This window comes from Zeugodacus cucurbitae, chromosome 5 (assembly GCF_028554725.1).
Source record: "Zeugodacus cucurbitae isolate PBARC_wt_2022May chromosome 5, idZeuCucr1.2, whole genome shotgun sequence".
Taxonomy (NCBI): Eukaryota; Metazoa; Arthropoda; class Insecta; order Diptera; family Tephritidae; genus Zeugodacus; species Zeugodacus cucurbitae.
The window spans coordinates 1040288-1063838 of NC_071670.1; the positions used below are offsets into that span (position 1 = coordinate 1040288).

General features: G+C 41.0%; 1 protein-coding gene across 1 annotated transcript in view; it reads right to left on the reverse strand.

Annotated features, from left to right (window-relative positions):
- Window positions 1-23551, reverse strand: part of Mpp5_1 (protein PALS1) — a 132622-nt gene that overhangs the window by 104910 nt on the left and 4161 nt on the right. The window contains exons 2-3 of the mRNA XM_029040463.2: window positions 15431-15613; window positions 15287-15344 (exon numbers count right to left, since the gene is read on the reverse strand). Of these exons, the coding sequence (XP_028896296.2) occupies window positions 15287-15344; window positions 15431-15613 (241 nt within the window). The remainder of the gene's footprint in view (window positions 1-15286; window positions 15345-15430; window positions 15614-23551) is intronic.

A 23551-nucleotide genomic window follows, 5' to 3' on the forward strand; every position in this document is an offset into this window, starting at 1 on the left:
AAGATATCATATTTTCTATGAGCTCGTCGTGCAGTTACTATCAAAACAACATAGGCGCCTTTGGAGCGCATACGACGTGAACGAGACAGAAAAACTCGTCCCACCGGATTGCGTGGATGCTGAGCGGGTTAGAAATTCCCGCGAACCCTCCTTCCCCCTTCAGGCGCTCCAACGCACACTCACGAGCTGCAGCCTCAACATCTTGAGTTTCAGTTGTTGTTTGCTCGATTCTTCGATATTCTAGTTGCTTTTTCAATTTGTTGCTTCGTTTTGTTGGGCATCTTGGGCTTTGCGTTTCGAATCTCCATCATGATAGCGTTGATGTTGTTGTGCTCGTGTAATTGTTGTTGTTTGAATGTTCTAACAACAAGTTGCCGCTCCATAATGGTATTAGGTGCCTGGCCTTCCACTTCGTCGCTGTTTTTTCATAACCTTTTTGTTGTATTTGCTGTCATTGCTGCGCTGAAGTTATGACTGGAGTGTCTTTGTTGCTGCTGTTGCCATCATCTTTATGTTATGTGTGTGTTTTCATGTTCTCCCATTTTCATAAATTTCTTCGTTTTATTTCGTTTTTTGTTTGTAGCTTGTTGCCTTTGCGTTGTGAGCAAACAAGAACACCGAAGACTCGAAGACTTTATGGCTTTGCACAATAGTTCGTTGTGTCTGCTGTACGAGTATGCTCTTGCTCCACTCCTTCGCTTCGCACACTGTGTGCTTTGTGTTCTTTGGCATTATGTTTTTCTCATTTGCTGATTACCTTTTCAATTTTAACTCGCTTGAGGAATTTCTTAAGCAAACTCTTGGCTCAACCTAAAGTGGGTGCCCACATACAGAACGGCGTATCACTGCACGAGTGTGGGACTTGCCGAAGTTCGCGTTGATCCTACACAGCAGCCGTCCCCATTGAAGCATCAGCAGCTCGGCAGCCGGTTCATCTTGACCAGCTTGTTGGCTGACCCCACGTGTTTGCTGATTTTCTGTCCGACCTCTCGCTTGTTTGGCTGTTTGTTTGAGTTGCTGCGTCCGCTGTCGTTGACCCAAATACTCCGAAACGAGTTTGATCCACAACGCTCGCCAGCCGCGGCGTCGTTGGCAACAGTATTATGGACGCACGCGCAGCAAATGATATCCGGCAAGAAAGCAAGAAAGCAGGCGGCAATTATTTGGAATCGAATTAATTTCTCAGAATTTATGGGTTATTTCAATCGACTCGGAGGTTGGAATGGCCAATGAATCAGCGGTTCCGTCGACCAAATCGACCAAATTTGTTTGGAGATTGCTTTGTGCTGAACTTCAGAATTCGATTCAGGAAATACCGAAGCGGAAATGATTTTTTAATATTCATACGAGGAGTTTTATCGTTAGCAGCATTTAGAAGATAGGCTTAGGTAGCACAACTGAGTAGAGAAGAGCAATATAGATTTGGATTAGTATCCTACAATCCACCTACAACTGATTATACCACTGATTTTTTTTCAAAACTCTTTGAGAAGATCTCGAAGAACTTGGATCTCGCTCTCATCCGAACTCTCAACAAAACAGAAGGGTTGTAAAGTAAACAACGGTGCTTTATAAAAGAGCGGGTCTCATATATGTTAGGTTAGGATAGTGGCTGTCTTTTGACGAGGCTGAGATCCCCTCACACTATTATGTCCTCAATGAACCACCCTGTTGGCTTGATAAAATTAAATAATTCATGTATATGTCTTGTATATGATATAGTATACATATATACCGTTAAATTTAGCACACTTGCTAATTCTTATCAGCAAATCGTGCTTTCTACGCTTAAGTACTGAAGTGTTAATCTTATCTGCTGCTAATGGCCAAAAGGCAATTAATTTGTTTACATTACTTAACAAATAACTGCCAGATACCAGATTCACTGAGTTCTATTTGAGTCACGAGAATTGGGAGTAAATAAAAAATATGCAAATTACTGATACAAAAAACAACAAAAAAATATGAGAAAGGTTAGTAAATGCTAGTGAAATATCTTATCTCTCTCTTTATCCATCTATATCTCTCTATCTCTATCTATCTTTATCTCACTCTCTCCATCTCTATTTTTCTCTCTTAATGACATTTCAAATTAGTTTTATTTCATTCCAAAGAGTCGTTGAAACCGTTAGATTCTTTGGAAATGGATTAAAGTTATGGGGTTAATCAAAAGAGAGCGTCCGAACTCTAGCAAGCAGATTATACACACTGAACATGCCTTGTCTAATAAATGTTTACTTCCAGCATCATTTTGAACAATTACTTAGAAGGAAAAACGCCTGAAATCAAAGAGAAGTAACTAACTACCGAAATGAGAGCTTCAATTCATTAAATGTGGTCACATCAACTGGCGATTCAACCCACTATAAGCTAACTTATCAGTTCAAATAAAGAAGGGGAAGGCGGTTAACAATCTGCTAATAAAATCTGGCTCAAATTGCAGCGTGCAACGCCAGCATAAAACTGCTGACGCCATTTAAAAAGGTAGAACTTTCGAAAAGATTGAAGCTCGGAGTACAATGACAAACAGCCCTCTCCTCCTTTTTTCTTCGAAAGTAAAACAGGCAACCCGCATTCGCTAGCAGTAATCCCGCAAGAATAAAAGTATTAAAGTGAAAGAAAGCAAAAAAGACCCACAACGCGTAATCGTACGCTCTTAAACGCAATGATGCATGTGTTAACATTTTAAGCAAACTGCGGCGGAAAAAGTTCATTTTGCAAACTTCGCATGGAACTTTCCTTCATAAAACGCAATCCATTTAGACACCACGTACGGCAGCACCAACCAGCACTTTACGTCGCTGCCGCACTTGCTGCCCTCTGCACTGAATTGCATTGCGCACTTTTTATTGCAACTCTGCTTTTCATTTCGCGCTAGAAGATCCGCTGCTACAGTTGCCACCTGCACTCGGACCCGCGTGTGTGTAACTATTTTCCTCGCTATTGCATTCATTCTTTCGACTTTTGTTCGGTTTTTTCTTTTTTCTTGCACTCATACGACTATCATGCCACATGGCGTTGCATGAGCGCTTTCGCAGCGAACGTGCGATGCCCATAAAAGGGTATCATCAAATCCGATATTTCCACGTTAGTTGTTATGCAGCGTTCGCTCGCCAGCTTCGTTCGCTCGATAACATACTCGCTTAAAGTTTTTCGCATGTGTGCAACAACAGCAGCAAAAACTGCTGAGTGGAGTATGTGTGTGCAACAAAACGAACCGACTGACTATTCAGCATGGTCAAGCGCAAAAACACACGTCGGCTCTGCAACAAAAAACACAACACTGCGTGTTAGGTGCTCGTAATTCAACGGTAATGTGGCGAGGGTTCCATTAGGCACACCATAAAATAAAGAGAGCTACAACTCACGTTGCAAGAAATGCTTGAATGTGTCGGAAAAGTGGTGGCACCATAAAGTCAATAGCGGATAGAAATTGGTTGGACATCACTTAGAACAGTCAAGCTGACCTACTTTTACAAGTTCTTCAGGTTCTTTCATTTAAGTCGAAAACCAAAGACTCGAATGCAATTAGAATTCTGAAGGGTTTCATGGAGCTGAGGCTTGGGAGCACTATTTTAACTCGTACTACTTTTGAAAGTTCCTCTGCAGTTTCTACCATATAGACCGAAAACAAAAGTCTCCCATGTAACTGGAGTTCTAAAGTTTCCAAATCAGCTGATTAAGAGGCGTTGTTTGTTATCACGTCAGCGCACCAGTTGTGCCCTCTATACGCCCCATTTATGGAGCTGTGCTTTCGTTCTTGTTGTTATAATCACATTTGATTTCTGTTTATTCATAGACATGTTTCCTATAAGGGGCGTACCGCACATACTATCTGTTTTTGTTTTTGCTAAACGAAGCGTACCACCCCTGCGCGGCGCTGGCAACATAATCAGCTCGCGCTAAGCATTCCGCCTGCTCCCTCCTTCCGCTTGATTGTGTGTTTATTGTTGTTTTTTACATTGAATTTCATTTTAGTTTTAATTTGATTTTTTTGTTAGCGCAATGTTTTTGTTGTTGTTTTTTTTCATTTCAATCAAAGTTTGCAACGGAATTATGGGGAATAAAAATGAAAAATAAAACGGAATGTTATGAAATCGAATTCCAGTCAGCAGTTGTGCGGCGTTTTATCGTGACGTTGTTGTGATTATTGTTGTTGTTGTTTTCCACACTTTTATTTTTAGTGCACCTGTTGTTGGCTGCAAATGAGCCACGGCAACGTGTCGAGTGCGGTTTGTCATTTTATTATTTTTAACTCTATTTCCCGGAACCCAGTGATGGATGTGTCATGGAATTGAAATTTTTTAAATATTTGCTGTTCTCTTTATCGTCTTGATAGCCGATTAATAATAGAACTGCTAACCAATGGAATTCGTACAAGTATTTGTAGACGTTTCTGTAACTTCGATAACGATAAAGAAGAAACGCTAGAGCCGACGGGTCAAAAGATGAACAGAGGTGTTCAGAAACATAAGAAACGAATTACTATCGAGAGTACCCAAAGATATAATTCAGGTCCAAACTCCAGCGATTCGACCAAGCAGTTGCATTCACATCTCGTCACTTCTGGCAAGAAAGAAGCTTGGCCGAGCTTGGGATGGTCTAAGCTGTTAGTCTTGTCAAGAAACCCATTACGACTTCAGAGAGGTTATCGATAGTACCAAAATTATAATCCACGTCCAATCCAATCATATCCAACATTCCTGACGGGAAAGAAAGAAGAAGTAGCTTGGTCGAGCTCAGGATGGTCTAAACTGGCATGGCTTGTTCAGAAATCCGTTAAGACATCAGAGAGGGTATCGATAGTATCAGGAAATATAATTCTACTCCAAACTCCTGTGGTTCGACCCAGCAGTTGTATTCACATACCCTCACTTCTGATGAGAAAGAAAGAAAAAGTAACTTGATCGAGCTCGGGATGGCCTATACTGTGATCAGAAACCCATTACGATCCCATCGGATAATGTCAGATTCTCGTCTTTGGACTCAGATCTCGAGACTATTCTACCCAAGCTAAAGAATTGAATTCTTTAAAACTTCTTACCGCCCGGTGATAAACAAATACCTGTGGCACGTGTATTAAATATATCGACAAATAATAGAACTGACTATTGTGCAGTATACGTGAGTCATAAATAACAATATTTAAGCAGGTGATTATCAGTAATTATACGTACAAACTCAGACATTTATTTGTATAGTCACGACTGAGTAATGATTATGCAAAGGCGTTAGGAAGTATAAGTAACCAGCTGTATGTAGATATTTATCTGGAGAGAGGGTGGCGTATTTAATATATGATATATAACTAACAAAACCATCGATATCGGACTAAATTTACCCTTTTTTTAACTTAATACGGCTGTCTAAATGATTTTTTTTTTCTTATCGACTGAGCTCTGCGTGTCGCCTCGGAGTACTCAGAGCTTTAATATTCACAAGAGCGGCGGAGTATCGGGGATATATTCAATGTGAAATATATTTAGTCAACGAAGTGTGGAAATTGATTGTGACAGTGCGGTTTTAAAGACTTTCGAACTTTGATTTTTTTATTCGAAAAGCTCCACTTCAGATTTTTAGTATCTTCAGAGGTTTATAAGGTATTCTGGAGCTCTTTTTACTCATTTGATTAAGAACTTGAAAGTAAATAAGCTCTCTTCTAAGCTATTAAGGAGAGTTGATGCTCGGAAGTGAAGAACTTAGTTCAGTATTACCGGCTTGTTAGAATATTCGACTGGATTCACACATTAACATATGTATTCCTTAAATCTAAGAAAGTTAGTTCGATTACATTACGACTTCACTCGTTGAAATAAATTCGAATGCTTTATTTGCTCAGAACTCAGCATGGAAATGGAGCTTCACGAAGAACAAATACAGCAGAAAACACACAAATCAAAGACACTCGAAAATTTACCGCTACTTCGCAGACATGAAAATATGCTAAAAATCACAGAAAGTCAACAAACTGCCGTTGCAAGACCGTGTTGCAAGAGCGGGTGTGTGTCTCTATACACTTGTGGCCAACCGTCGAGATATTCGGTGAATTTCGAAGATCAAAGAAATAGAGAAAAATTAAATATAAAATTTGCTGAATAAACTGAATATGTGCTGGGTTTAATGGAGCGTTTAGACAGTTGTAAATTCATGGAAAATTAAATACAACAAAAACAAGTTGAATAAAAACAAGTATTTGTGCAACTGACAAAAGCAATGAAAGAGAAAAAGTGAAGAATGCAATTGAGCGTTTTTCTAACTCGTTTATTTTTGCTCAATTCTCTACTAATTGCACACAAAATAGACAATTATTTTGAATTTTCACAAAATTAAACTTCCAATTCAGTATTCAATAACCGTAAATCAAGCAAAAAACGCAGGGTTGCAGTGTGAGAAGCAAGCAACAACTTTTTGCAATCATGAATTACGTTAAAATAAAACATAACAACAACAACAGCACGACAAGTACCAGTTGCTGAATGGCACTGGAACGACCGTCCGTCTGCAGTTACTAGCAGCGACAGCGTTAAATACTCATAATGTTCGAGAGATATAGCCAAGTAGTCAGTCATGCGGGCAGTCAATCGGTTACACCTGCATTAAGCGCCACTCAAGCGCAAACCGATGAGCTCCAATGTGAGTGAGGGAGATTGTGTGTGTTTGCGTGAAAATTTAATTGAAAGTAAATATAAGTATATTTTATTTTGCTTGCCCAGTAAAGCGACGATGTGGGTACAGCGTTTTTGAAATAGATTTTAGTGAGTGTTTGGTGTTGTTGTAACAGCTTAAAATATAGCAAAAATACTGTCGATGAATGAGAAAGCTTAGCAGAATATTGATCAAAAAGCTTTATGAAAGCTTTTAGGAAGCTTTAAGCTACGCAGAACCGAAAGAACTACAAAAGTCAATATAAACTTATAATTTCAATCAAAACAACGACTAGCCCTTCAAGCTGACTCTTTGAACAAGCCTAAAAAAGCTTTCGAAGTCGAGGGCTGAGCTTTTTCACTATTATCAGCTTTTTACCACTCGGGTTCTATAACGATTAAAAGAAAACGCATTAAAATAAGCATGGAAGTTCATATTCCTCGTCTCAACCGATAAAATTATTTTAACCGTTTTCAGTTTTCTCACATAATTACCCCACCTTCTATACCATTTTTTATCGCACCCAACTGCTCACTGGGTTGCCACGAAGTCACAACAATGGAAACTCCCTCCCGTTGGCATTGAAAGTAAAGTTTAATGTATAAATATTGAAAATTCCCATATGATATCTGGTGGGTGGGAGCTTTTAAAAGCTATTAATGCATATTGCCAAAGATTGCATTGTATTTAAAACAATTTAATGAAAGGTAAACAAATGCAAATGAGGCTTAAGTGCTGCGCAAATAGAGCTTGATAAGAGCTTACACTTTCAAGAGCGTATAAATGTTTGTTAATGTACGGGTAAATAAAGAACCAACACCTCCAGGCGGCGGTAAGTGGAGACAATAGTTAATTGCAGCAAATATAAATTTGTAGTTTGAACAACGAAATATATAAATATTGGAAATTCGAAATATTCTTGGAACCGCATATACAGAACATTTAAGTTTTATAGACCAATCTGTTTAGACTGTGTATATACCTCTATAGTACTAACGGCTCTATCGTATAGACTTTTTTAGTTGATGCAGATACCAGCTGTAGGTTCTACGAAGTCGCCACATCTAAGAACCCCGCAGATCGCTCACAGCAATCGAACCAGCTTCAGTTCGGTCCAGCCTCAGTTCTCTCGAGCCCAAGGATACTTAACGGACCGAAAGGTTGAGACCTGCTGCTCTGCTGTCTAACTCTACCACTTATTCGAACAAATAACCAACGGAAAAAAGCATAGTTGACGTAGTGGGGTCTGTAACGGGAACTTAAAGGCTTGTGGCTTCACATCCTACGAGGACTGATTTCAAAACTACGGGTGAGGATATATTGCCGCCTTTCGGTTATCTTTAAAAAAGATAGGATCAATCATTTAAAGGATCAACGTAAAGCATGAAGGCGTACATCTCCAAAATGAATCACAATATGAAGGGACTAAAGAACCCTTAAAAGGTTTGCGGCTTATCGACTGAACTTTTTTTGCATCTGACTGTATAAAATATTCCTCTGTGTAACTGTACACCCTCCGGCATATTATTAACCTTATTTCGTCAGCAAATATAACAAAAAAATAGCTTGTCTGTAGACAAGTCTTATTTAGAGCAACATCTCTCATTTCTGACTGACTTTTGTGCCAGTTTGTAAACGGCATATTTATGTCGCACCCCACACCTCACTTAGGGCAACACTTTATGACGAACCGACAACTAAATGTTGTTGCCACAAAAAGTGGCAAGTGGCAAATTGCATTTAAAAGTGACAGCAAACACCAAGAAAACAAGAAAATCGTGAAAAAAGAAAGTGGGAAAGTAAAAAAATTATGCAAAAGTGCCAACTAAAGTGCAAATGCAGCGGTGAAATGTAACAACAACAACAATTGCATATGTATGAATGTGCAGTTGCACGCAAGTCAGAATAAGATGCAACAAATTTGTAAGTTTAAATCCAATTAGAAATTGAGATTTCTTGCGCCCACGAAGTGAGTGGCGCGCGGAATGTGAGCCGCAAGGGAGGGAGGGGGCGTTGGTGCAGCTCAACTAAATTGAATGGGTGTCAGTATAACTGTTGCTTAGAGCGCGCGAGCGTGTGAGTGAGTTAGCAAAGACACAAAAACACACACAGAGCAACAATAAAAACAACAACACATGTGTGGCTGCAGCACCAACAAATCAACGCCGGTCGCGTGGGCTTCGTTACCACTAAGCTGCAGTCAGCTGACAAAACAAAACAAAAACCAAGTAAAAATGGAGAAAAAGCAAATTTCGTGAATTGTGCAACGTACACCGAAAACAACAACAACAAATAAAAATTTTATGACAACAATAAAAACAAAGCAGAAAAGTCGCTAAATCGTCAAATGGAAAATAAAAACCAATAAAAACATGTGTGTGGCAATAAATAAAAATAACAACAACAAAAATATTATTTACCCGAGTCGCTGTGACCAGCAAGCTGACGTGCAACACGTTGTACGCCTCACCGCGCTGACCGTACGCGCGTCGTCTTTTATGCGAATGTGCGACGCAGCGCCGCTTATTTCCTCCTTCTCCTCCTCCTCCTGCAGTTCTCCAGTTGGTTAACCGCGTCGTGGGTGTCAAAGCAAATCGCTTTAGACGCGGCAACAGTATTGGGGTTGCAAGCAGCACCAATTCGCGCGATTTAACTGTTTTTGCGTTCTCAATTTTGTTTAAATTTTATTTTATTTTTGCATCGCGCATTTGAAACGTGCCACTTTAAATGCCACAAATGGTAGCAGCCACTGCGGATGTGTGTCAACAACGCACACACTTGCGACACTTGAGATTCGAATATGACTTATGCGACACTTGTGGCAATTTTTTCACAATTCACCAATTTTCGAAAACACTTGAACGCGCAATTCTCACAATTTCTCACTATTTTTAGAATTTTTATTTTTTATTTTTACAATTATTTGCAGATTAAAGACACTGGCACACACTTAAGGTTATAAAATCTGAAAGCTTTCTCACAAAAAATATTATTATTTTTTTTAATTTAATTAATTTTATTTCTATTGATAGAAAAAATCAAAAAAATTCAAAAATTTTGTTAAATAAAAAAAATATTTCAATAATATAGTTAAATTTTCTGAATTTATAAACTAATTTTTATAAAAAAAAATACAGAAAAAAATTTATGAACTAATTTTTATAAAAAAAACGAAAGAATAAATTTAAGAAACTAATTTTAAAGTGAACCAATATTAATAAAATAGTAATTAGAATATCATTGACTCAATTATGTAGTCAATAAAAAAATTGGTTATGTGTTTAACGGTTCCTAAGTAGGTTATGGGTGTTTTTCGAACAAATTGAAACACTTAGCTGGACGTTGAAGCATTACAGAGTTCCAATTTCAGTTGATGATCTTAGTATAGCTCTCTGAAAGCCTTCAAAATCCAATCAGAAAACTTCCGTTACATTTTTTCACTTTGTTACCAATTTTTTTTTCCACAACTCACTTCACTTCACAAATCAGCACAAATCGATATTAAACTTTTCGACACTTGTGTTGCCACCTCTTTTTTCCGACGCATTAGTGACCGAGCATCCAACGATGCCAAACCAAATACGCATCTGAAAGCGCTGTTGAGCGACGCGCCGCACCGAAATTGGCTTACAACTCGACTGCGCGCACTACTTTTCCACTTTTATGAACAAAAGCGTGTTGCACAAACACGCAAACGACTTGGCAATAAAATTAAAAAAAATACAAAAAAACAACAACAAGCTAAACGTGATACAAAACGTTTTTTCGCCGCATGAAACGCGCAATGCAGACTGATTTATTATTATTAATTTATTAGAGAAAACATCGACAATGCGCCGATCAAGCGGTCATTAAACACACAAACACACACACACATGCGCATATGTACAACCACATAGAGAGCGCAAAACAGGTGTTTGTGTATGTGGCAGCCATGTGTGTGGTTATGTAGCTGTCAGCATCCACATGCCAACAGCTACCGACCGAGCGAGCGCATTGCCAATGCCAGCTCGCTTCAGGAGCGCCGCTTTTTCGCTTCACTAATTTCAGCGCAATTAATTTTCTTTTGATTAATACTAAACTTTTCTACTTCGATTTGAATAATTTCGAACAGCGCGAAGCGAGGCAAATAAACAACAGAGCACTGAAAACAAAAACAAATACAAACACACATACAACTTCACATGTATGTATGTATGTGAGTGTGTACGAAATAGTGGAAGCCAACAAATGAACAATTTGCCAAACGTTTTAGGCCAACACGCGCGCGCGCTCTCACCTCACTAAGCGCTGGCTGGCAGCTCTTGCTTCTTCTTCTACTTCTTCTTTTGCTGCTGCTGCTGCTTACTTCTTTCTTACTCGACTTTTGCTGCAGCTCCTACTGTTTAGATTCGTTATTTTTTGTTTATCTTTTACTCTTTACAAATACATATATATATATATATTTATATTTTAATGAAATAATTCAAATCGTCGACGACGTAAACTCCACGCGACCGCGTACCCGAGCCGTTCAACAGTTACTGAGCTGCTTTAGCCGTCAACTGTTGCGACGCTGAGCGGCGCTCGCCAATCATCGAAGCAGTCAGTCAGCCAGCCTGTCTGAGTGCGCTCTTACGGCCAACAAAGCCACTCAACTCAGCCAGACGCGGCCAGCTAAACGACGACCCAAAAGCAGTCGCGCTAGTCGGTCAATCTGGCGTGGCGCTTTCAGCTTTGGCCCGCACTCTTTGCGACAGCTTATGCTTTGCGCTTAATCTTTAGCGCGCTCTACGCCACATCCGCAGCGAACGTCGCTTGATACATACATATCTATATAGAATGTGTACAGACATGTGTAGATAAGTCATTGGCGTTTTTATGTACAAAATGAGTAGGTTGCAAATGAGTCAACTAAACGCCCCACCAACCTGCCAAGTGGGTATTGCATCCATCAAACACTCGGCAATCAGTCAGCCATTGTGGCGGTTTCTCGCTTATCTTCTTACTTCTTTTCATTTTCATCATTTCAGTTCGTTTAATTATCATTTCGCTTTAGCTTTTCATTCTGGCCCAAATATTGTGTGTGCTACTCAGATCATTTATCGCTCTGTGCTTTACTGTTTTTCTATTTGCTCTCTGCTACGCTTTGTGCTTGACGAACGAGTTACGAAGTGGAGCGATGTGCTCCACGTTAGCTCTGCTGCTCAGTTAATCAGTGATCGCAGCTCAACTAACTGCTTTTATGCAGCTCTCATGCGCGCTCTGCGCTCTCTCAGCAGCTATTAACTAATGTGTTTGTGTGCTGACAAATTTAAACACCACTTGAGCTCTGTGGGATCAGATTTGTAACCAAATTCTATCTTGAAAAAATCGTTTAGTCTCATATATTTTTAGCCAACAAGTTGTCGTTTTGGACGCTCGCTATTTCTCTCTCTTTTGAACTTCAAATTATTAAATACTAAAGCAACTTCTCATTTTTATATTGAACCATTCATATTAACCTTAAATCGGGTCTCCCAGTCAAGCCAACATAACTTCTCTGTCGTTGGGAACACTTTGAGCGTATTTACTACCTCTCTACTCTCCTCATTTTTTAACAGAGCTTCGCTGCTTTTAGCTGAGTTTAAAGCGTGCCAAACCAAGTCAACGCCCTGTTAGCTGATTTTAGATAATGTTGGTCGAGGTGATGGACTTGAGTTCAATTTTTCATTGACGTTTTTAAGAATAGTAGACAATAGAAAAGACACTACAATTCGAAGCTTAACAAAATAAACACTAAAATGTAAGAAATGACTTTTCATAGAGTACAAACGAGTCATTAGCTCCTCTATTTCAACACAGTTTTTTTAAGTCTTTCAAAGACTTATATTTACAAGTTATATAAAGCGATTCTTAACCATAATTACCGATTGAAAGTTCTTTTACATTTCCGTTACCAGACCCCCATTTTTCTTGGTTTAGATATTTAAACAGAGAGTTCGAATATATATTTCGAATTGTAACGTCCTATATAAATTGGAATACGTTTTCCAGCTCGAACATTTTAATATTTCGCAGGCGTTCAGAGTTCGATTGAGATACTCAACTTCTCTCTACTTCATTTAAATTTTTCCAACAGGCCCCTTCTTTCTATATACATATACGCTCATTCGCTCATAACTCACTCGAAATCTAACACAACAGTGTTCATTCTGTTATCTTACGGATAAGCGGCACTTATCAGCAAAGTGGACAAAAAGCTTTCAACGAAAGAGTGCTGACAGCAATTTAGTAGCTTCATACAAGCTGATAATAAGTGTGACCCATTTTTGGACTGTTCAAATAGAGGTATGTTTTCAAAAACTCTGAGTTGTTTGAAGCAGAGCAGCAACCGACAGATCCCATTTCAACGAAGAAATCTACGGTAAAATAGCGGGTAAACTCGAACTAAATAGAAAACGTCTGAAGTGAGGAATATAATAAATGATCTCAACGCGCCGATAATTTTTAGAAAAGTATTTTCCTCTCTAACTTCAAAGAAGAGAGACGTCTAAGTGGTAAGCCCAGGGTCAATTAGAGCTGTATATAACCGTATTAGATAAGAAATTAGACCTAATTTAAGCAAGTAAGTTAAGTAGTATGGTGCCGGGAGAAACTCAAGTTTCCACATAAGAAAAAACCAACTTAGGTCTTAAAATCTTGGATCTCCGTATCTGATATGGCTTCAGTTAAACGAGGATATCTCAAATCGTCAAGGTTTAGCGGTGTTTTGTGTGGACAAGATATATTTTCCGCGTTGATCTCGTGAGTTGGTCAGTCCAAACTGGAAGGATTCAACCTTGTACATACTATGCAAACAAACGTAGCGTAGAGCGTAGCAAGATAAAGAAGACTCACATTTCCATGCAAAAATGAAGCTCCGCGTATTTTCACCTGAGTATGTGTAGTAAAAGCGGAAATGGCCCAAAACACGAAGCATATTAGAATACAACCCTTGCGCGCATTCAAAACTATTTACACCGCCGCAAAACTCATCTACATAATAAAGTAATTCAAGCGCTGAGAATTCAATTCAACCACATGCCAAGTGGCGATGTTTATCCCACAAGTGTACATTTGTACGTAGTTAAAAATGCGCCGCACACATGCCCAGGGCCAGCGACTGTGCGGTCAGTGTGTGTCATTGAGCAAACAAAAAGCCCAGCAGCACAGCAGGTAGCCAACCGCCGAGCGCCAGCGTTGCAATCAGCAAACGGAAACGGAAGCGCGCGCTAAGCGATGATCTCGGGAAGCCACGGCAGCCAACGGAATGCAACAAGCACATGAATGGCGGCGCGGGGAGTGTAAATATTAAATGCGCATTCATTTGCGAAACTTGCCTAAGCCGCTAAGGCCACTATAAATACCCACACACACGTTCGCGTAGACAATTGCTTATCGAAAGTTATGCGCGCGCAACGCTGCTAAATGCCAACTAAAGTGGCGCTATGTGCATTGCGATTTGTCCATGGCTTATGCAGGCTTTCCATTTGCCAGCCACACTTGTGGTTGCGTTGGAGATGCTGCAGCGGCAGCGCCGCTCGAATGATTGCCAATTGATGGCGTCGCTAATTGCTGGCATTTTGCCTTTGCACAGGTAAATCGCTATTAACGAGCCTGTATGGACAGTTAGAAAGCCTCTACACGGCGAATGAGTGCCTAATGAAACGGATAGGTGTGTTGCAAGCAAAAATGCGCGCAGGGAATTTGAAAAATTGATGCGTTTCAAAGTCTCTGTAGCATAAAGAAAGTTGGCTCAAGTGGTTGCTAGGACTGCCTGCCGCATGAAAGCACCCGTTTGATTGCTGATTGTGGTCATTAGCGAATGTGGCACAGTGGAGATGATGAATTGAGGAGAGACGGACTGGTTTTACGGTAAATTAAAGCTTTAATTTATAGTAGAAGCGAGCAAATATACTTCAGCTTTGTAGTGAGAGAGAGAGAGATCATAGAACTTACTGAAAACAGTAGCTTATAGGGATTAAGCGAATCCTGGTATATTCCGCAATGGTATTCAATCGGTTGCTTGCATTAGAGACCAGGAACCTAAGTCTTAACACTATTTCAGCACGCCTTAGTAATATTAGGCATGAGAAAAGAGAGAGAGAGACCTGAGATAAGTGAAACTAAATGAGTTGAGATGTCTTGTTTAGTTGATAAACACTTCTAGAGACTTTTCTTTCTGTTTACATAAAGAAAAAAAAATTATAACTAAGGTCCATATTACTACGATTAGTCTTCGGAGTCTCAGCGACGATTTTGGATTAAGCCTCAGCAACTAAGAAGTAGACATAATCAGCACACTAAGCTTTAAGAACCACTGATATTCGACGAACCCCAAAGGCTGGGTTTTCAACGCAAGCTAAGACCCTGAACTCGAAAGGCGGAATTATCTCAGCATAGAAGGCAAAAAAAATATAAAAAAATATATAGTAATGTTCTCAGCTGCCGACATATGAGAGCGTAGAAACCGTTATATATAATAACTGCATAGAATATATATTATAGGAAGAAATCTAAAGCAACTTAAGAAAAGGTTATAAAATTATATTAAGATGAGATTCTATTATCTTGAATGGTCTATGAAGCTTGATAATGTCTGCCCGATAATCTATGATTAATCCTTACAGCTAGCACTCACCTAATCTGGTATCATTCTTTTTACGCACACGCAGGCAAATGGTGCAGGATTTTATGCACTGAAAATAGAGAGAAGAATAGATAAGTAAAAATTAAAAATATATAAAAATATAGAATTTAATCAAATATTTTGCAGTTTACTCACCTCATAGATGTGGCGTATAATCTCCGCATACGAGATATTCTCCAAGGTCAGACCGTTAACCTCGAGTATCTCATCGCCCACTTCCAGATTATCGCGATCGGGCGGTGAGCCGTACAACTTGATTTTACCTTCGACATTCTTCACTAATATAATAACGTAGCCCGATAATTCGACAACCTGTTGCTGCAAATAGAACGGAGAGGACAGAGGAAGCGTGTTATTAATGCATATTTACTTAAGCAAATTTTATTATTAATTTATGTTATGTAAATAAATGGAGGTGTAAATGTGTCAAACACACACACTAACAAACATCACTTGCAAATTCAGGAGTAACACGTGTCGTATACGTAACCAAATCAATGCCTCTGCAGCGAGGCAAACACAGTTACGCCTCAAAGCGCACACACGTCGCTGCCGAAATGCGTAGGTGCTTATTTGAGCGTGTATGGAAGGGCTGTAGCAGCCTTTTAGGCGTTTGTAATTAAACCATAAACTACTCAAAGGCCATATATGAAAATATACATATATGTATGTATGTAGGACCACAACCGAGAAACTATTAGGTAGCTGTAGGTATGTCTGTCTGTCTAATAACACATAACTTCACCGAAAATTAATCTTATTTACATTATATAACCACAATTAGACGCCCATGCGTCGACACGCACACATAGACATGCAAACATTCCCCACAGGAAGGCATGCAAGTACGCAGGCAGGCATTCACAGGCAGGAAGAGCCGTCTCGGCCTGTCAGCACACACATGAATGTATGGTAAAAATCAACAACCACGTTAATTACAACAAATTACTGTCATATCCTTTGTCATTATCCTATTTGCTGTTATCACTTCAAAAAACATTAAAACAGAAATGCCAAGAAAATAGAAATGGCAAATGCCAGCAAACAGCAACAATAACAACAAAATGACAGAGGCAAGTTATTTGCGAGAGGCAGAGAAAAAAATGTGAAAGCTGCAAATAAAAACATCAAATTGCAGTTGGTCAAACACCCGCCCTTGAGGTAGACGTTTGCTGGCTCACAACAACAACAAATGCAAAAACAAATACATATGTATGCTAATGTGTTGTTATTATAACGTTTTGTTCTGCTAACATTGTAGTTGCTGACATTAAAAAGCAACACTAATTGCCAGCACAGAAGACCAAGGTAGTAGCAGCAATAACAACAACAGTAACAATAACAGCACAAACAACAGCTGTATCAGCAGCAACCGCTACAACAGTGTTGGCTGCAGCATCACCGCCAAGTACAGTTGGGCAATTAGCAATACCTGACTGCGTTTAAGCGTCACAACTACCCAGGCTGATTGCGACGACTGGACTCTGGGCCAGCGTGCTGTGGTAACAAATGCTGGCAGCTGCTCGGCCGCAAAAGTGAAATCAACGACAGGAAAATTCGAAGGGCGCAAGAAAATACAAAAAACAACAACAAATTAACAAAGTGGAACTGCAAATGAGAGTGTGTGGGAGATGTGGGAAACATAAAAGGCTGGCTAATAAAGGTAGCGAATATGGCCACGCGGAAGTGTGGTCTGACACCCAGATGCTTTTAAACTATAGCAGCGAGTTTCTAAATGTGACGGACCTAACTAGCAAGCATACCTCGAGCATAAATCAGTAATAACTCAGTTTAAGTGAGAGTTTGAGTCGAAATCGCGGGTTTTGTTGAATGTCATAAGATCGTTTACAATTCTCAACTGGTTGTAATGTCAATCCATCCAATTGAAGTAAAGTCACTTGTTTGCCCCATACGGTTATCATTTCATTCGTATTATTTCAAATTTCTTGAAATTTCCATCAGTTTTATGAAAAAAGATCAGTCAACGAGCTTTCATAAGCGGTTCAAAGCTTTGCCTGTTTCCATTATACATCAAATCAACTCGAGCTTCGTCTTGTCGATGTTTCTACCACATAAAATATTGATATCTAGTGTGTCTCATTACTTACTGAAGTACTTTTAGCATTTTGGTATTTAACACGACCTCGATTGCAGAAGTGTTTGTTAGTATTTACCACGACTAATTTCAGAAAGCGGCAAATCTTCTAAGAATTCTTATTACACAACAAATCAGAAGCTTAAATGAATTCGTTATCATAGTTCCTTTGATCCTGAAACTTGAATCGGAAACTCACTTGATGAACCACCCGCCGTTCAATGGTCACAACTTTTCTCGCTTCTTTGTAAACCTTTTGCTGGTAAAAGCATTAAGAGATTGCATCGCTATTGTGAAGCATTCGAAAGCAAATGTTAATTCAACAAAGATAAAAGTTCTCAAAAAGCCATTAGAACAACAATAAAACTTTATAATTGCGCCAAAAGCGAGGCAAACGAAGCGTCCAGACAAAATCGAGGCAAACAAAGCGGTGCTGGCAGCGGAAATAACAAAGGCTGCGGAAATGGAAGTAAATGGCAGCAGTAGACACCACAACGGCAAAGTATCAACCCAACTGCGGAGGTGAAAGGTCAGCACAGGCGGCAAATAATACTGAGGCGTTAAAGGGACGATTAGCAGCAAAAACTTGAGGGCGCTGTGCCGATAAAAGTACAAGATAAGCAAAACTACCGAGTTTAAATGACGAACATCAAAGACTATAAATTGCGGAGAATTCAACATTAACGACGGTACACCGTGCCAAACACAAAACGAACGAAAAGGCAAAGTGTAAAACAAGTGCTTATAGGAATTGCTAATTTAAAAATGCAACAAAAGCACGAGCTGCAACTCGGCAGCGGTGCAAAGAAAACGCCGCATACAAAGCGCAGAAGAAAGCAAAAAAGGCGCACAAAATGCCCTAAAAGCTTTGCCAAGTGCCAGCAAAGTAGGTGCTCGACAACAAAAGCAAATCTCTTCAACAACAACAAACGACACGGCGCAACAATTGCTGCTGCAGCAACAAGCAAGCAAACAATGCCAGCTCGCGACAAACGAACGAACGGCCAGACGGCCGAGCGACATGCGCTGCTGTGCGGGAAGCGAGATGCTTAGGTGCCGAGCAGACGAGCAGACCAGCTGTCGAGGTGAGGTGCTCAGCGCCGCCTCACCACAGTTCAAGCCATCCAGAGCTCACTTGGCACGAGCGGAGTCGACTCGAACGGAGGTCGAGGCCTGTTTTGGGTGGCGCAAACAGCACAGCATTTGAAAGCACAACTATTTCGCTGACTTATTTTGGTGCTGCAGCCGCTGCAGTTAAATGCCGTTACAGTCATCCAGTCTATTGGCAGTGCGCCAGCAATGTTGACAAGCTAACAATCGACCGTTCAACACGACACCGACGGCGAGTGGGCACAGGAAGCACCCACTGCCGTGAGAAAAGTGGCAACAACATGTGCTGCCACAAAGTGCAATCAAATGCAAGCAGGCTTCGAGCTCCTCCTTCCTCTAGCTCACTCACTCTCATGCCACACGCTCCGTTCACTGAGGCATTCAATGGCGAGTGGGCCGAGCTGCTCATCAACAGCTGTTGTAGCGTTTGTGGAAGCACTACTCCCGCGTCTCCCACTCCTTTCCCACTTGTACAGTTAAAAATCATAAAATCAACGCTGTCGTCGCCTGCATGTTGCATCGCTTGTCGCACGGTAGGTGTCGCTGTTGATTGCTGTCCCTCTCCCATCGCATGGCTGGCACTCTAATATGAACTCGTACATTGCTGTTGTTGTTGTTGGCATTGGCAATGCAATTGCACTTGTTGTACTTTACACTATTGTTACATACCATTTGCGCTGTTTCTACTTTTTGCTGTTGCTTTTGTTGTTCTTGTTGCTGCAGCAGGCCTTTATCATTTAGCATTGTGCACAGTGAAACGTCCTTGATGCCCATTGTTTTCTAGGTTGTCGCGCCGTTTTGTTTGTTTTTGTGTTGGTGTTGGCGTTGGCGTTGTTGTTGTTAATGCTGCTTTTAGTCGCTGGTTGAGGTTGAGCCTTGTTCCCACGTTATTTGTGTACATTTAGCCTCACTCGAATGCCACCATGTCGCATTGGTGCACGTTGTCCGCCGCTGTTGTCGCGCCGCGCCCACTTTATTGGTGTCAACAATGCAAACAACACGCACGTCCATTCAGCTTGCTGACATTCAAGTTGACTTGCTGACACATTTTTGTTGTTGACTTGCCTTCTCACTTGCTTTCATGGCCTCAGCACAAGGACCTTTGGCGTGTTTTTGTTATTTTTTTGATTTTTGGTGTAAATTTGTCCGAAAAAACTTCACAAAATATGTGCAAATAAATTCGAGTCCTTTCGTTTAAATTCGTTTGTTTGTTGTTGCTGCTTTCAAAATGTTGTCGGAGTTACGAGCAGTTGCGTTGTGTTGTTGGCGCTGCGGTTTGCCTGCTCTGTGGTCTGTGTGGTTTTCAAGTAAATAAATTTTGAGAATTATATGGAGAGTTAAACGTAGGTGGAAAGCAGTGGAGCTCGCTAAGAGGTGTTGAGAATGGCTTGGGTTAAAATAAAGAATGCAAAACGCCGGTGCTGTATCTACCGATGAAGTTCGTGACTTATTTTTTTATTTCAGGTCTGTAATACCTTATTCCCACAATATGTTGGTTTCGGGAAGGAAGTTCCATTTTCTACTGATCCATGTGGGTACAAGATCGATGACGTTCGTTCCGACAAATAGCATTGCATTCGACTAACCGAAACCCCGTGAAAACTTTGACCTCAAGCCTGTTTACTCATAAATCACTTTTTTGAGCTTTGGTACTCCGCCAATTGTGCTCAGGAGATAACAAAAGATACTTATATGTCGATAGATACTTATTTTCACCACACTGAACCTCATACCAAGCTGCTTGGGAACACCTCCGAACTATTTCTCTAGTAAAAAGATTATATTTTTAGAGGCAATCACTCAGACTGTAATCTGGTAAATGTGGTTCTAATGATCATGGAGTAGAGACCAGTTTCGAAGGCTGAACCCACTATATTTTATCTTAAGCGCCGTATAAAATTTCGGGAGAGGTACGATAATCGACTTAATATATCTTCAACAGGTTATTTTGTTATCGCGACTGATCGGATTGCTTCATTTAGAACAGAAACCCTCAAATAATAAAATGCTTGGAAAATATAAACGAACTTCCTTCAATAGAAAAGCGTCACACTCAAAGGACAGAGACAAAAATCCATTATAATCAGTCCCTTTACAGGCGTTAAATGCGAAGCCGAGGAACACAAGGCAAACTCACACAGTTTGCAGGGCAAGAAAACAACAGCTAGAAAAAAGAAAAGACAGAGAAATCAAACCGCAGCAGAAAGCAAAGCCAAAGTCAAAGCAGACCCGTTAAATTGTGGCAATTCATAAAAAATATAACAACAAAATAACAGTTATCTTGATGGATGGCACAGGCAGAGGCACAGCGAGCCAAGCATTCGACAATGCGGACTTGGAAAGGAAGCAGGAAGTAGGAAGCAAAAACACTCATGCGAGCACACTCGACAGCTTCCGCATGCGTCGCCATAAACACATATCTTTGTATGGGTGTGTGTGGCAGTCACAAGTGCGCGCACGCGAGCCAAAACTGTCAACTCCGATCTATGTTCGAGCGACACGCGCGCTGTTGCGGTGGTGGGGAACAGAAGGTGAAGCAAAGAACAAAAAAATTCAAAGACTGTTTCATAGCAGAAGCAAGTGGGCAGGCGACCACTTGCGGAGGGGTTATGCATGGCTCAGCGCCCACCAACGACTGCCGTAGCAAAGTCTCGCAAAAGCCAGCCAACTTTAATGGCAGTAAATAAATATTCAGATTGGCGGTTGGGCGCGTCCCGCATGCTGTGCTATTTAACCTACTCAACTGTGGCCGCTGCTACGTACACAAACACACACACGCATGCCGAGGCACAAAGCATGAATGGGCACAGACACACCCTCATTTCGGCATTGTGCGCTCAAGAATAACTCCATCACCACTGCCACCGCCTCCGCCGAGCATCCGCACATCGCGTCCACAGCTGCCAACTCACATTACAAATAATTGTCATCTCTGCCTTTTGACTGACTGAATTGCTTGAATTACGCATACCACGCGTCCGCCTTGTCGCCCTGCGACCGTGAGCATCTCTCTGTCACTGCCGTTAGCGCGTCCGTCCATCTAATACAACAATTCATTTTATTATTAAAATGTGTTTGTGAAATCCTTTGCCGTCTTTTATTCCGTTGGCATTGGCTTAAGCTCTCTACTAAACTAGTCTACCAGCTTGAATGCTCGCAATCGCTCGAATGTCGCTGCAAGCTTCGCTGGCTTTCACAAGCGCCGCAGTCGACGTCTGACTATCCTGGCGCTGTGCAAACTGTTGGCGTCGTTGTCTTCTGTGACTCTGATTTCGACGCAATTTCCTACGTTCGGCTTGTTGTCTAACGGTTTCGGCATTTCGGCAAGTATAGCGCCAACTCGTAAGGTCTCTCATGAAAAATGGCAGCAATTATGTAGAAATTGTGCATTGTTGAGCTTATTTCCACACACTCACAAGTGACAATGAAACGTGGAGGTGGGTGACAAGAGGAAGGAACTGGAAGCAGTAGTGGGTGTTCGGAACGTGGAAGAAACCACAGCGGCACAGAGCACCAATGGTTGCTAACTTAAAAGACGTAGACGTTGGGGACTGTTGTAGAAACTATAGCATCTTCCTACTGGAGCTGACTGTAGGTCCCTTTCAAGGCCTTCATACGGCTGCTTAGAAACTATATATTTTTTTTTCTTAACTGGATCATCTTTCAAGTGGTTTAAAACAGTTCTTCCTATTGAGTTTGCTTGCTTCGCGGCGACTCAACTGAAGCTGAAACATTGGCCATGAGTTATTTGAATTTTCCGCTACGTTCGCCGCCCGCTGCTTCGAGTCCAACTAAGCACTGCTAGCGATAACGCACAAAAAAGTCTCCACAACAATAGCCGAGCATGTGCGAGAGTACACGCCTAAAAGTCGACAACGAACAGTTGACCCAGTGCCGCGCTGCGTGAGAGCGCCTTTGATAAGCGATGGCCTACGAGTGTGTAAGCGACGTGAGAATGGCGGCATAAGTGCGTGTGCAACTGAGGGGCGTTATTGGGGTAACTGTCAAATGGCCAGCATCAGCTGTCAAAAGTTAGGCGCTGATAGCAACAGCGATACGATAAACAACACCACATGGCAGTGGGTAAGCGGTGAGAGAGAGAGAGAGAATTAATAGCGATAGCAATAGCGGGAGAAACGGGCGCACGAAAGCCGAATCCGTGAATAGTCACAGTCGATTTTTGTAGAGTTTCGCCGTCTTTTTTTTTCTATATTCATACTACACCACCCACCACATATGCGAATTCCTCTGCTTACTTTTGCTTTCATTTTTGCACTGCTTCACCCGCGGAAACCCTGCTAGCCGGCTGTGTGACATGCGCACTCGCTGGATTCAAGGATGCGAACAAATATGCCGCACTCGTACGTGACACACAAACATTCACACACATACGTTCCGAAACTAACAAAAGCCAACAAAGAAGCTGCTGAAAGAAACTGCAAACCGTTATGTATGGTAAAAGCAGTTTGAGCAGTGTGCGCCGCGGCAAATAGACATGTTCTAGGTTACGCCACAGCCATAGCAGCAGGAAAAAGCGTGGCGAAGCAATCTCTGCAAGCGTAGCAATGCCAGCGTCGGCGTTGGTAATACGAAATTAGGTCGTATCTGTTAGGCGCTGCTTCGTCGTCAGAAGAATGCGTGTCCTTACGTTATTCGCCGCCGAAATAAATATTGAATGGCAGAGAAAATATTTGCAGAGTATCGGAGGAAGTTTTTGCCAAAGCAGTGGGCAGGCATGTGGGAAGAGTGTTCAAGTGGTCGGTTGAAAGAATAACTGCGTCGAACTCCACGTAATAATATCAAGGGGGAGAAACTTGTAATATGAGACTGTCTTTTTGGAACGAGAAACAGTCCTAAGAAAGCTCTTATTACATAATAAGGAGTCTACATGAAGATCTACCCGAAGCTTCTAACAGTTTTGTTAGAAAAAAAAGCTGAACGAATGAAAATCAAGTGTATGATGGTTGACCATTCAAGTAATCTTCTTTCGGAATTGAGTTTTTCAGTTACTAAGGAAACACAGAAGACTTTTCCACTTTTACATTCTCGGT